The sequence below is a fragment of the Peromyscus eremicus genome, chromosome 8a (assembly GCF_949786415.1).
Source record: "Peromyscus eremicus chromosome 8a, PerEre_H2_v1, whole genome shotgun sequence".
In the NCBI taxonomy this organism is placed as follows: Eukaryota; Metazoa; Chordata; class Mammalia; order Rodentia; family Cricetidae; genus Peromyscus; species Peromyscus eremicus.
Window position 1 is genome coordinate 1418904 of NC_081423.1, and position 14889 is coordinate 1433792.

General features: G+C 45.5%; 1 protein-coding gene across 4 annotated transcripts in view; it reads right to left on the reverse strand.

Annotated features, from left to right (window-relative positions):
• Nucleotides 1-9671: 9671 nt before the first annotated feature.
• Nucleotides 9672-14889, reverse strand: part of Mrtfb (myocardin related transcription factor B) — a 229965-nt gene continuing 224747 nt past the window's right edge. For all 4 annotated transcript variants that reach the window (XM_059269963.1, XM_059269962.1, XM_059269964.1 and 1 more), the window contains 2 exons: nt 13477-13537; nt 9672-11334 (listed from right to left, as the gene is read on the reverse strand). In XM_059269963.1, coding sequence (XP_059125946.1) covers nt 10799-11334; nt 13477-13537 — 597 coding nt within the window. In that variant the 3' untranslated portion in view covers nt 9672-10798. The remainder of the gene's footprint in view (nt 11335-13476; nt 13538-14889) is intronic.

Here is a 14889-nt window from a genome sequence, read left to right on the forward strand (position 1 = left end):
ACAGCAAGACAACAGCCAACATCAAATTAAATGGAGAGAAACTCAAAGCGATTCCACTAAAACCAGGAACAAGACAAGGCTGTCCGCTCTCCCCATACTTATTCAATATAGTACTTGAAGTTCTAGCCAGAGCAATAAGACAACATAAGGAGATTAAGGGGATACAAATTGGAAAGGAAGAAATCAAACTTTCACTATTTGCAGATGAGATGAGATGATAGTACATATGAGTGACCCCAAAAATTCGACCAAGGAACTCATACAGCTTATAAATACCTTCAACAACATAGCAGGATACAAGATCAACTCAAAAAAATCAGTAGCCCTCCTATATACAACAGGCTGAGAAGGAAATCAGAGATACATCACCCTTTACAATAGCCACAAATGATATAAAATACCTTGGGGCAACTTTAACTAAGCAAGTGAAGGACCTATATGACAAGAACTTTAAGTCCCTGAAAAAAGAAATTGAAAAAGATGTCAGAAAATGGAAAGATCTCCCATGCTCATGGATAGGCAGGATTAACATAGTAAAAATGGCAATCTTACCAAAAGCAATCTACAGATTCAATGCAATCCCCATCAAAATCCCAGCACAAGTCTCCACACACTTGGAAAGAACAATATTCAACTTCATATGGAAAAACAAAAGACGCAGGATAGCCAAAAGAATCCTGTACAATAAAACAACCTCTGGAGGCATCACGATCCCTGACCTCAAGCTCTACTATAGCGCTACAGTAATAAAAACAGCTTGGTACTGGCATAAAAACCGACATGTGGACCAATGGGATTGAACTGAAGACCCTGACATTAATCTACATACCTATGAACATATAATTTTTGACAAAGAAGCCAATACTGTACAATGGAAAAAAGAAAGCATCTTGTGTAGCTTTCTAAGGCTCCTGAGCCTTGACAGCAGGTAGTGTTTGTCTTGAACTTTGTTCTGATTTCCCTTTTTCTTTTCTCCTATTAAAAAAAAATATTGTGTGTGTGTGTGTGAATGTGTGTGTGCACATGTGCATGTGCACACACGCACGCACGCACGCACGCACGCATGCTGGTAGAGTTCAAGTTCTAGTGTAGAGGTCAGAGGACAACTTTCAGGGATTTAGTCTCTATATGCACCAGGTAGGCCCCCAGGTATCAGACTCAGGTGGTCAGGCTTGGTAGCAGGAACTTTTACCTGTTGAGCCATCTCCCTAGCCATTTGAGTGTATGTGTCTATGTGTGTGTGTTTGAGACAGGGTCTCACTATGCAGCCCTGGCTGTCCTGGAACTCACTCTGTAGACCAGGTTGGCCTTGAACTCACAGAGGTCCATCTGCCTCTGCCTCCTGAGTGCTGGGATTAAATTTACCATCTTAATATTTACCTTTGATTTCCCCATAATTTTTCGTATCTTTTTCTTTCTTCATCCTCTGCCACCTTTAGTTTTTTTTTTTTTTTAGACATGGTCTTACATAGTGCAGACTGGCCTTAAACTTCCTATTTAGCTGAGGATGACCTTGAACTTTCTGATCCTCCTGCCCCACCTGCCATCTGTAGGGATTACAGATATCTGAAACCAGGGCTTTGTGCATGCAAGACAAGCACTCAACTAGGGTTCCATTTTCCCCTACTGGTTTATCAATCACAACTCCTTTTCTTGTTAGTGTAGCATTTACTGTAAGAGTTATCACTTCCACCTCTAGCTTGTAGTTTTGTCGTAATAGTATTGTACCAGTAGAAGGAATATAAACACAGTAACACTATGCCCCGCTCCCTCCCTTGATTTGGTGCTGTTTCTCTCATGTTTTATATACTTTATAAACGCGTTATTTTTGTTTAGTTGTCAATTATTTTTCTTAAAAACAGGGACTTTTGTCTATTTTCTGTGTATTTATGATGTATGTGCACATGTGTGTTCATGTGGAGGCCAGAGGAGAACATTGTGCCTTGCTTTCTCACTCTGCACTATGCCCTTGAGACAGGGTCTCTTATGGGGCTTGGAGCTAGGCTGAAAGGCAGCAATCCTCTTTTCTCCAGCTCTCACAGTGCTGGGGTTCAGGCTATTGTGTGGCACCATTCCTGCAGGGGTGTGAACAAACACACTCAGCCCACACAAGTAACCAGAACACACAGAAGTAAGACACCATAAAGTCCAACTTGGTGAATCAGTGAGCCAGCTGCTTCCTTCCTTCCTTTCTCTGTGTAGTCCTGGCTGTCCTGGAACTCTGTAGACCAGGCTGGCCTTGAACTCACAGAGGTCCACCTGCCTCTGCCTCCTGAGTGCTGGGATTAAAGTGTGCAGCACAGCATGCCATATCTGACTTTCTGATGCAATCACTCATACCTCCAATCTTTCCTCTTAGAACTATTCCGAAGATTCAGGTGTGCTGTTTTCACTTGGTCCCTCAAGAGTGTACTACTCAAGAGCTGGAGCTGGAGCTCAGTGTAGGGTAGAATACTTATGTTGCATGGACAAGGGCCTGGGTTTTATCCTCAGCTCTGCAAAGGAAATGTGTATGGTTCAGTGTAGCTAGAGTTTTCCTGCCTGGCCCACAGTCAGGGCAAATCTCTCTCACCTGCCAGTCCCACAGCCACTTAGACCCGACCAAGTAAACACAGAGACTTATATTGGTTACAAACTGTATGGCCGTGGCAGGCTTCTTGCTAACTGTTCTTACAGTTTAAATTAATTCATTTCCATAAACCTATCCCTTGCCACATGGCTCGTGGCTTACCAGGATCTTCACATGCAGCTTGTCATGGTGGCGGCTGGCAGTGTCTCTCTGACTCAGCCTTCCACTTCCCAGCTTTATTCTCCTTGCCCCGCCTATACTTCCTGCCTAGCCAACGGCCAATCAGTGTTTTATTGATTAATCAGCAACACATTTGCCATACATCCCACAGCAGTTCAGTATTCTCGTGTTGGTAGCTTTTCTCTGGATATCAACTTCTAGGATGTTTCCACTGTTATCTGAGAAGATGTGAGAAGCTATTTCAATTCTTTTGTATTTAAGACTTGATTTATGGCCTACCCTGATATATTTTAGAGAAAACTCCTTGCACTGCTGAGAAGAATGTGTACTCTGAAGTTCTTGGGGGACAACATTGCCTTGATTTGATCTGTTGCATAGTTTAAAGTGTTTTGTTTTCTGTTGGAATGATGTTGATGAGAGTTGGGTCTTGAATATCCACTACTGTTTAATACTTGCTTTCATTTTCATTTTATTTATTTCCATTTATTTTTAGTAGTGTTTGTTTTAGGAAATTTGTGTATTAAATTTGGTGTTTAATATTTACTATTCTTACATTTTCTTAGTATCTTGCTCTCTCTGACAGGCAGTGAATGAAAACAATTACATTTATTTATTTAATCTGTATGTGTGATGTGGTGTGAGTGTGTGCGCATGCACATGCCATCATGGTTTACTGGTAGAGGTCAGAGGACAATTTTCAAGAGTCAATTCTCTACTTCACCATGTGAGTCTGGGGGATGAAACTCAAGTTGTCCCAGGTCCTTTCACCTGCAAGGCCTTCTCAGTGGCTGATCATGAGCTTCTTCCTGTCTTCTGATGAATTGCTGTTTGTAGTTTGCTTTTGCAGACACAGGCGTGGTACGTCTGATGTTTCCTGCCTCTCCTGCTTTGTGTAAGTTTCCCAGCTTCACTTTCAGTGCGGCCTTGCCAGTGAGATGTGGTTCTGGCAGAGAAGAAAGTTGGATCTTGTGGGTTTTTAAAAATACATTTAAAATGGTGTTTGTATGGGTGTGTGTGTCATCACACATGTGCAGAGGTCAGAGGACAGCTTGTGGGAGTTAGCTCTCCTCTTCCACCATATGGGTCCTGGAGATTGAATCCATAGAGCCGTCTTACTGGCTCCCAGATTTTGAAAATTACATTTATTTACTTGTTCACTCATTCATTTAGTGTGTATGTGAGATTGAGGAGGCATAAAAGAGACTGAAGGCTAATTAAGGTTGAGATGAACCTCATTTATTGGCATTAAACTGAGCTAAGTATGAACTTAAATTTACATTTATTTTGTGTACGTGTGTGTACATGTACTGCCAAAGCATGAATGTGGAAGTCAGAGGATAGCTTGTGGGAACTGGTTCTCTTCCACTATGTGGGTCCTGGGGACTAGAAGGTAAATTGTCCCCTGGCAGCACTGGGCAGTCTTGCCTGCTGAAACCTATGAAGTCTTAGTGATCAACCTAGATTTAAAGCTCCTCCTTGCTGGGTGTGGTGGTGCACACCTTTGATCCCAGCACTCAGTGGGCAGAGGCTGGTGGATCTCCATGAGGCCAGCCTGGTCATAGTAAGAGCTACTGTTCACTGATTCCTACTGAAGGATCTAGAACACACGTACCCAACAAATGCGGCCCTCAGCAGTTGATGAACTCAGCAAGATGCTTATTTCCTCATTTTTGCTTATTTTCTTGTCACATAAATGAACAGAAAAGCCAGGATGTGATGACCATGCTTCTGAGTCATATAAACAGTAAAATTGGCATCTGGCAGAACAAGTGGGACCTTATGGCACAGGCCTGGAACCCTAGACACTCAGGAGGTCGAGACTAGATTGCAAGTTCAAGACCAGCCTTGGATACAGAATGAGTTCCAGACCAATCAGTTCAATTTAGTGAGACCCTGACTCCAAATACCAAGAAGGGCTGGGATGTAGCTCAGCCAGCAGGGTGCGTGCCTGGCATCCCCAGCATTCCATACACTGGTGCAGTGACATGGTTGTAATCCTGGCGCTTGGGAGGTGAACCTAGGAGGATTGGATGACATGTGACCATGCATGAGGAGGAAGTGAGGAGAGGGGGAGGGAATGGGAGGGAAGGAGGGAGGGGGAGAGAGAAAAGCAGAGGTAGACAGCAGAGAGACAGGCAGACACAGAGAAGTGGGGAGGAGGAAGAGGCAGCAGTAGTGGTGACTGAAGGAGGGGTGAGAGAATGGGAAACCCTAGGACCAGATGAAACTGCTGATGACACCTGGCGTCCATCCAGCTTGCCGAGCCTTCTTTCCATTCTGTGCTGCTGGGTTACGATGTGGAAGAGCCATGTGCAGCCATCACTGAGGTTTGGTGTCAAGGACTCCTCACACACTCAGTGGACTTTGCCCAACATTTCAAAGGCTTTCTTTAGAAAGCTTTAGCTCAGTACTACCCAGGAAAAAGCAGAGATCTTTGTGGGAGATTCTAATGCTTCAGGCCAGCAGTTCCTAGAGCCTGTGGTCTCCTACCTGCCCAGCCCCAACTTCTGGATACTTCCTTTGTGGACCCCTTCTCACAGTCTAAACCCAGCACTGAGCTTGCTGCCTAGCACAGAGCAGAGCAGAGCAGAGTTGGTCCCCAGGGAGTCTGGCCTCATTCAAGAGTTCCCTCCCAGCACCTGTCACTGCACAGGCAGGCAGATCTGTGTGCACATGAAGGACACTGCGGACAGCTCCGTCCCCCGTCTGTTGGCTGCTCTCTTGCACCCCAGATACACGGATAACTAGCACTTTAACTAGCTTTCTTCTGCGACTGAGGATAGCCTCCTGTGACTGTCACACGTTATCAGTTATGATTGTCCATTAAGTGTTCCTACCACCATTTGGTTTCTTCTAAGCTAAGTGGAAAATAAAACATTAATTTAACCATGAAATGCCTCTACCCATAACTTACTAACTTCTAAAGAGCATTTTATATGGGCCATAATGTACTTTTGACATAGGTAGTTGTTTTTGAGACTTGGCTGAAGGACTCAGTTCTTGGTGTCTGGAAGTTTTGTTGGTGGTGTGCACGTCGCCATGAGAGAGGAGCCAGCTCTAACTGTAGATAGTGTTGTGTCCATACCACAGCAAGGACCACATACTTTAGTGCCTTTCACTCAGTGGCTCCGGATTCTCTGGAGGACAGAACAGGTCTTGATGGTCACTGAGTGTCTACAAGTTTCTGCTGTGCACTGTGAGGACACGAGGTGGGCAGCCTACTTCCTGGGGGGTCTACATGTCATACTGTTGGCCCACCTGCTGCTTGGCTGGGAGCTGTTCTGAAGATGCCTCCTTCCCGAGGCTGCCCCGTCTCACAAGTATGTAATGGCCCCACTGCCCAGTGTCTTCCTCTGTACACACAAAGTCATGGTTCATCAAAATTTTTTTATTTGAGACACAAAAATGCAAAATTGCTGAGATATCAAACATTTCTCGATCAGCTACAATACTGCCACTATGTACAAAAGATCTGATGATAAATGCACATACATATAAAAATACAGTCTGCATCGCCTATGTACAGTACATGTGCAAACATATGGCATTCAGACACAGTACAGAACCGAGTCAGGGGTGCAAACGGCACATACAAAGGCATCATGGTTTTTCTTTTAAAAACAACATAAAGGCAACACACGAATGGACCCCCGATTGCCATGATTTCCTGAAACTAGTGCTTCCCTAAGACTGGCGCTGCCCACTGGTGTTTTTCCCCTTTTCTTTCCAGGAAGTGAGATGCTAAGACATTATGTGAAGATGAAAAGAAGAGAAACACCTGCATGTTCATTGCAAGCAACAGAGAATTAATCTCGACACAGAAGAAAACAACTCTGCACTACTACCAAGTATGTTATTCTTAAACAAAACAGCTCCATACTATTTTACAGGAAAACAAGGAAGAAATATCTACATCTCTGTGAGAACTATAACCTAACCTTAAATGGATACCTTTTTGGGACTGACTTGAGATCACACTAGTCTCAACTTTTAAATAAAAAGTGGCTGCTTTTGGCAAATACCTGGCGATGCCTTTGGTTCCTTTAAGCATTTTGCATTACTATTGGTTTCTTGAGGTCAAGTAATTTTAGTGGATGCTGAACCCTCTCCTACACCTTCATCTCCTGTTAGTGGGTAGGGTCCTCACAGCAGGATGTAGAGGTAACATAACTGGGTCCTCTTCCAGCGAGTCTATTCACTCGCTAAAGCTTTGTCTTGGGTGTTGGCATAAAGCTTGGTTTCACTGCCGATGTCTCTGATGACACATCATCTTGGGCTTCCAGACAGCACCTAGTACGCCTGAGATTGCTAAGCTGCTGTCACAAACCTGTGACTCCTCCACTCCCCAGAGCAATGGGCTTGAGTGTAGGGTGAGGCTTCCTGTAAACACCTGCAGCTTCTCTTCTCATCACAGGCCTCAAACAAAGTCACGGGGACACATCTCAGGTACTGTGAGAGGGTGAGCGGCTGGCAAACGACCTGCTCACTGCCAGTCAGTCAGTCACCAGACAAATAAAAACGGAACCCAGAGACTGCTGAGTGAACAAGCGATTGAAGGTCTGAACCAGGAAACAAAATGACTCCATCTGAACTGCTATTTTCCAGTTTTGACAGAACTTTTTTTACAATGAGCTGAACTTTTAGGATGCTCTCCAAATACACCTTCTGTGAACATGAACAGTGCTTCTTGATAAACCTGGCCTTCCAGTTAGTGTGCTAGGGTAACCTGGGGCTAACTGTCCTCTGGGGACAATTAACTGTCCCTGTGGAATTGATATCTTCGGTGTGTGGTGTGATTGACAGAAGCAAGCAAGGCTGGTTGAGTCTGCTGGCCCTGACCTGGTTTCTCTGATGGTAGAATGCAACAGCTGCGCTCAGCTTTCTTTCTCCCCGGTCCTGGTGGTACCCACACCCCCAGCAGCAGCTTCTGAGACCGACCACTGTGGGAAGAGCTGAGTGAAGATGTGCTGTGGGCTCTTCTTGGCCTTCTCTGGGCAAGGTCTGCTTGAGGACAGGAAAGGGGCTGCCCTCTGACTTGAGGGGCAGCTGCCATTGCTGGGAACACTGCCTGGAATAACCGGGCTCAGGTGGCTCGAGTCCACTCAGGTGACAAAGTGGACAATGCTCCCACTCGCTCCTCTGGTTGGGCTAACCGCGCATGTGGGCTGATAGCACTGCCCCATTTCCCTGACTCTGCAGAGCTGACTTGGCTTTTGGAGTGCTTAGACCAGCAAGGCAGAGCATGTGGTCAGAGAACCATGGAGCTTTTGGAAAGAAGGTTTTAGTAAAGTGTGAAACACATATGGTATTTGAGCAAAAAGTTCCACGGATTCAGGACAGCAGGATGCCTGAGTGAGCACTGGTACAGCCCCGAGGGGTTTACTAGAGAGGCCTTGCTGAAATGTACAAGAGGTCCACAGCCACATCAGCGTTCTAGAAGCTGTAGGGTAATTCTTTCCACTCATCCCACCCCAGTAAGAAGATGGGAAATCTGTACTTACAAAGTGAAGTTGATACCACTGCACTTTGGGACTATGTGGAAATGGGAAGCTGGGATTAGACACTACAGGCTTCTAGGAAGGATTTCCTTGGCAACATGCTACAAACAGAAGCCTACACTACACATGTACATGCACAGTGGGAATTTCACAGGCTCTCGGACCTGTGATTTAACGGCTGTGAAGTAACTGTACACCTATTTGCAGGTGTGTCTGTCTGTGGAAGGCCAGAGGACAACTTGAGGGAGTCAGTCTGTCCTTCCATCACATGGATTCTGGGGCTCAAGCTCAGCTCCTCAGGCCTGTTGGCAGGTGCCCCACCCCTACCTGCTGAGTCATCTTGCTGGCCTGACCAGCTTTAACCAACAAAGTCATCTTCAGACACACACCTTTTCTGATGCACTCACTAAGGGCCTTTCTGTAGAATGGTCTTTGGTCATGACGCATTCATGTGAGCACATGGGAAAGGTACCCACTCTTGCCCACAGCATGTAGGGGTGGAGACCTAGCAAGCGCGCTCATATCCTTATTGGATGCTCAAACCAGGAGAGCAGGGCAAGGAATGCTGTGGGTGAGTTGGCTGCAGGTAGGTGGAGGCCCCTAGGTTTTTTAAGAAATAGGACTCTGATGGATTGAAGCCTGGACAGGATGGGCACATCAAGAACTACGCTGGCTTCCTCTGTACTCACTCGTGTTTGGAGAACGACTTTCTTGTGGCAGGCTTCAAACCACTTAAGAACAATACAAAGGACTTGAGGGCCAGGATGCTGTCTCTACTCACAGCTCAGGACTACATAAGTAAAAGTTTTTCTAGAGGAGGAAATGCCCTAGCATTTAGCAGCCTTCCCCAAGCTCACTGATACTTGGTACTACTTTACTTGGACACCCAGAGCTAGAGAGAGAAGACTAAAGCCCTCCACCAAAACCTAGAGCTGAAATTCCCCCGGGGAAAGTTTCTTCCCAGTCCATAGTTGGGGCCAGGACTCAAGCAGCTGTCCAGTAGAACCAACTTGGTTATATCATGTCCTATAGGATTGCTCTCAGAAGACTGGGTCAGATGACAGGGTCCAGCTGTCAGAATGGTAGCGTCTCCCAACACTGACTGAACAGTTCCTGGTAAGAGGACAAAGCTGGGAACAGGGGCCGTTCTGACAGATGGGCTGAAACAAGTACAAACTTGAACGTAGATCACTCTGGGGTAAAACCTCCTCAGAAATGACTCAAGTTCTGTCTAGGCGATGGGTCAGGCTACTTCCTGGATGTGCTTGTGGACAGGGCTGTGTACTGACGGAGGAAGCCCACCTGGCTCAGGTTAAGGTGCGGGAGGGACTAGGACAAGGCTGTTATTTAATAGAAATCCCATACTCTGCTCAGTTATTTACAATTTGCCAATAACTAAATGACTAGATCAAGAGTTGTGGAAATCTTGTGGCAGTTGGCATCTTAGAATATTCTTAAATCACTTGACAAACATAACTTTTCCTTTATAGATCAAGAGAAAAAAGGAATAAAACCTCCAGTTTTTAGGCTTAGGCTCGAGGACACACCGAGAGCAGGCAGGGCATCTGATTACAAGCCTATGCAATGAGAACCAGGGATCTAGTGACAGGGGATGGTCCAGCCTGTGCTAAAGTCTGACAGACACTCCACACCTTCCCTTCTTCTAACTCATTAGTTCAAAAAGGAATTTCATGCTGAAGCCTGTTTTGGTTCTTTGAGATGGGTGTGGCCACCTGAGAGTCTGTCGGCAAGTCTTCCAAGATGGAGATACTGTGGCTCAGGTACTCTAGAGATAGATATCTGAGTTATTACAACAAGTAGGACCAGTAGACGGCCATCTTTTTACTCTGTTGCAGGCTGTAGAGGTCACAAGGTCAGAGCACATTCCAATGTCTACCATCACATGAGAACTAACCTCATCCACCTGGGGCCACCGAGAGCTGCAGCACTACCAACACATCTGTGCACGGGGCTTTGTGTGACAGTATTTTGCAGACATCCACTTACGGTGATTCCCAAACTCACCAAATGACCTATGGCATCACACAGCCACATGGATTTCAGAGTGGAACCCAGAGCCTCTGGCTGGAAGCTGCAGCTGCTGGTTGCACAGCATGCTCAAATGCCTCTGACTGTGCTACAGACCTGGGTCAGGCCACTCGAGGGGGCACATGTGCAGTGCCTTCTCCCCTCCCTCCCCCTCCCTCGTGGTGGCGTTGTGTTTCAAGTGGAGCTGCTTGCCTCTTATTGGGGCCGTGAGGTGACCACAGAGGTTGAAAGGTAGCTGATGACCAGAGCTCTAGTGCCACTTCCTGTGGATGGCACCGACCTTTGGCTTTATCTAAGGCATTTCACAAGGCCTCTGGCATGCGACAGGCCTGCCTCTGTAAGCTGTGGAGTCCCTCACACTTGGCTTCCAGGCCATGACCGTCTGTTTTTCTGTGACAACATATGTTAATCGCAGCAGTGCAGCTCTGGCTACAGCTCTAAGCACTGACTCTTGTTTTCATGTTTTGAAACCTCACGACTCTGAGACAAGTGACCTGTGACCTTAGTCCCATGGGAGTGGCAGGTCCTGCGGGTCCAGAAAGTCAGCAGAGAACATGCTTGGCGCAGTGGTGCTTAGAGGAGCAAGCCCGGAGGACGGGGTGGGCATGGTGATGTCTAGCCACTCCATATTGTCCAGGTTGGAGTCTGACAGGTCGAGAGACAGACAGGGGGTTGCTGCCACAAACTGGGCCTCAGAGGTCTCCATGGGAGAGTGAGAGTGGTACAGCATGCTGGAGTGACTCAGCAAGTCATTCTGGAGATCCTCTATCAGAGAGAAAGGCTCTCTGTCTTCGCTGCTGCTCTGCAGTGGGGCAACGTCATTGGTCGAGGGTAAAGTTCCATCCAAGAAAGCTTCTAGCTGGTTCTCTAAGCTGGCAGATAAACTGTTCACAGGTTCTAAGGACACAGGTGGTGCTATTTGGACCTGGGGCGGTGGCCGAGACACCACTGTGTTGACTGGCATCGTAGTGATGCTGGCTGTCACTGGCCTCATCCTGGAGATTGGAGAAGGCTCTTCTTTTACAGGGAAGGAAATCTCTGTGCAGAAGAATTGATGGTGTTAGAACAGACATGCTGCCACCGGACTTTGTATTAGTGACTACCTTGTCACCCTCTCTCATATCTTAGAAGCAGAAATACCATGCTCTATCTAATTCTTTTCTTAAATTTATCATTATGGTCGAGACTGCACTTCAGTTTGGCAATATAGTCTAGAAAGTTATCAAAAGATACAATATACCTTATGATTCAAGGCTGGCGCTGGTTCCTTTGCCCTCTCCCTCAAGGTGAGGTATGCCGGCTTTTACTCTGAGTTCTTGTTCTTTTCTGAGCTATATAAATTCTGGAGGATTAGGTAAATGGCTTAATAAGCACCAATTATTTCATTTATTCTTACAAATTTAATTTTTACTTATGTATACATGTGTGTTCCTGTGTGCAGGTACCCATGGAGGTCAGAAGAGGTTATCTGACCCTGAGTGGAGTTATAAGGCACGTGAGGGCCAGCCACCATGGGTGCTGAGGACAAAATCCTCATCTTTTGCAAGAGCAGAAAGTGCTCTTAAGTGTTGTGCTATCTTTCCAGCCTGGAACTCAGAGAGATTTGCCTGGGATTAAATGTGCTTCACCATGTTTGATTCAATTTCACTTTTCCGAGAATACACTAGGGGAAAGACTGAATGAACTAAAGCTCAGTGTGACTGGGGGTTTTGTCTGTGCATGTGTGTGCAGAGCTCATGGAGCCAGAAGAGGAAGTTGGATTTCATGGGACTGAAGTTACAGATGTTTGTGAGCCACCATGTGGGTGCTGGGAATTGAAGTTGAGTCCTCCAGAAGATCAGCCACTGAACTACTGAACCATCTTCTGCCCCATAAAAATTATTATTAATCATTGGAAAAAATCTTATCATAACCAGATTGAGCAAAAACTGAATGCCCTGATTTTTAAAACACACATTTCATTTTTAAACCCCTAAGTTTTCATAGTTTATGTTAGTCATGAGTTTAATGTATTTTGAAAGATCAATACAGTTCTTAGCAAAGACTTCTTTTATACATGTGACCCATGTGCAGATGGCAAGGGTCCTTCACTAGCCAAGTGCTCTGACCAGAACATCAGCCTTCTGGTCAGATGATGTTCCATACAGATGGAGAAATAGGAATCAGACTTCAAACTTCACAGAAGACTGGTTTTTTTTTTTTGAGACAGGGTTTCTTTTGTGTAGCTTTGAAGCCTTTCCTGGATCTCGCTCTGCAGACCAGGCTGGCCTCAACTCACAGAGATCCGCCTGCCTCTGCCTCCTGAGTGCTGGGATTAAAGGCGTGTGTCACCACCGCCCAGCCCAGAAGACTGCTTTCATCAGAAAACTTTAACATTCAGCCTGTGTGTTGTGTGTGTGCGCGCAAGTGCATGTGCATGCATTTGTGTGTGTGTGTGTGTGTGTGTGTGTGTGTGTGTGTGTGTGTGTGTGTGTAGCTAGGGATGAAATATGGCACCTCACATTTGTATTGCAGCGCTCTGCCACTGGCTGCAACCATCCCTACAAGCTTCTGAAACTGATTCTATGCTTATTTTTAAAGACACATGAACTGAGGCAGACTGTTTTTTCTGTGGTTAATGTCTGGTTTAAAGAAAACATATTATAAACTGATGACTTATTTTAATTTTAACTACATTTTATTATTTATGTGTGTGCATGCCAGAGAACAACTTGTGGGGGCTAGTTCTCTTAACTCGGGTCATTAAGCTTGGCAGCAAGCACCTTTACCCATGAGTTATCTCACTAGCCCTTGTGTCTCCTTAAACGTAGAAGTGCTCTGAATTTTAACAGAACAACTGAGGGAGCACAGGCCAGGTAATCGGACTGTTCTCAGCCCACGGCTAGACTGGTGTACAGACATGCTTTGCAGTTCCACGTAGAGTTTAGAGCTGGCCCAGTTCTGCTGTTTGGGAAGGATCTTTTATTTTGCTAGGTAACGGCTGTGGGGATATCATGCCACTGCTTGATTTGGAACCAAAAGCCTTTCCTCTGTTATGTGTTTTAATGACCTAACTTGAACAGGTTTAGAACTGTCCATTTCTCAGTTTCCAAGACAACCTCCATCTTTAGAGTAAGGTTGTCCTGGGCCAGAAGTGTGAGGCCTCTTCCCACAGGCTCATGTGTCCAGCTTTTGACCTACCTCCGCTCTTTATGAGGATGTCAAAGAGGTCATCCATCTGCTGACTGTGCACGTTGGAAACCTGCAGCCAAGGAAAGCAGAGTGAGCAGCCTTCACCAGGGCAGTCTGCAGCCACACCCTGAGGCCCTCCACTGGGCCTCTGCTCTCATCTAACATTGGATAGTCTGGAAAACAGCTGAGTTACTTGGGAAATGAAAACATTTACCCCAAATATCACAGCATGATAGAACAACTATGAGTCAAGTAAGAAGTCAGCTCCTTGACTTCCACATTTCCCTTACTGTCACTGAATGGCATTTTGGGAAATTTCTAATACTTTTGAAAGTATCTAATTCAATAATATAATTTTGAAATATATAATTTTTTAAAGTATATAATTCAATAAAATTGGAATGTTTAAAGATGAGCACACTATGCATGTGTTTTTAGTTTTGAAGTTTACTTGACACATAAGTTGCATTTATCATATGCGATGGTTTAAATGAAAATGGCCCCCATAGGCTCATAGGAAGTGGCGTTATTTGAAAGGATTAGGACATGTAGCCTTCTTGGAGTAGGTGTGTCATGGGGGGCAGGCCCAGTGGCTCACTCTCTTCCTGCTGCCTGCGGATCCAGATGTAGAACTCTTGGTTCCTTCTCCAGCACCATATCTGTCTGTGTGCTGCCATGCTTCCTGCCATGATGACAACGGACCAAACCTCTGAACTGTAAGCCACCCCAGTTAAATGTTTTCCTTTTTAAGAGTTGCTGTGGTCATGGTGTCTCTTCACAGTAATAAAACCCTAAGACACCATTAGATCATGGAATTTAATGTTCTGACATGTATGTGTTTATGAAACCATCAACAAGATCACCATCATTTCTGTCACCTGGGAAGCTCCCTCATCTCCAGGACACCAGTGTCCTGTTCTTTTCAGAACAGATCAGTTTCCTCTCAGTGATTCAGACGTGCACTTCTTGAGGGTACAGAGGAGGTAGATTCTTGTATGCAGTGTCATTATTCTGAGGTTTATCCATGTTGTAGTATATACCTTATGCTGACTGGTACTCCACATATGGAAATGCCTGCTTCTCCATTCACGCAACTTGTTGGCAGCATTTGGGTTCCCACTTTTGGACTACTAACAAAGTTGCTGTAGAGATCTGTATACAAGTCTTTGCACAGCCATGCTGTTTTCTCTCAGGAAAATATCTTGGAGTAGAGTGACCGGGTCATAGTGGATGTACATTTAATGCCTTAGAAAATGGTCCAACTGGTTCCCATCAGCAGGTGGTCCACATTCCCATTCTCACTTCTTGAGGTATGTTATGGGATAAGATGTGGTTCTAACACATTTCCCTGGTGACTAGTGATCGTTGGATGTCTGCAAACACTTTAGCCATTTATCATCCTCAGAAAAACATATGTTTAAG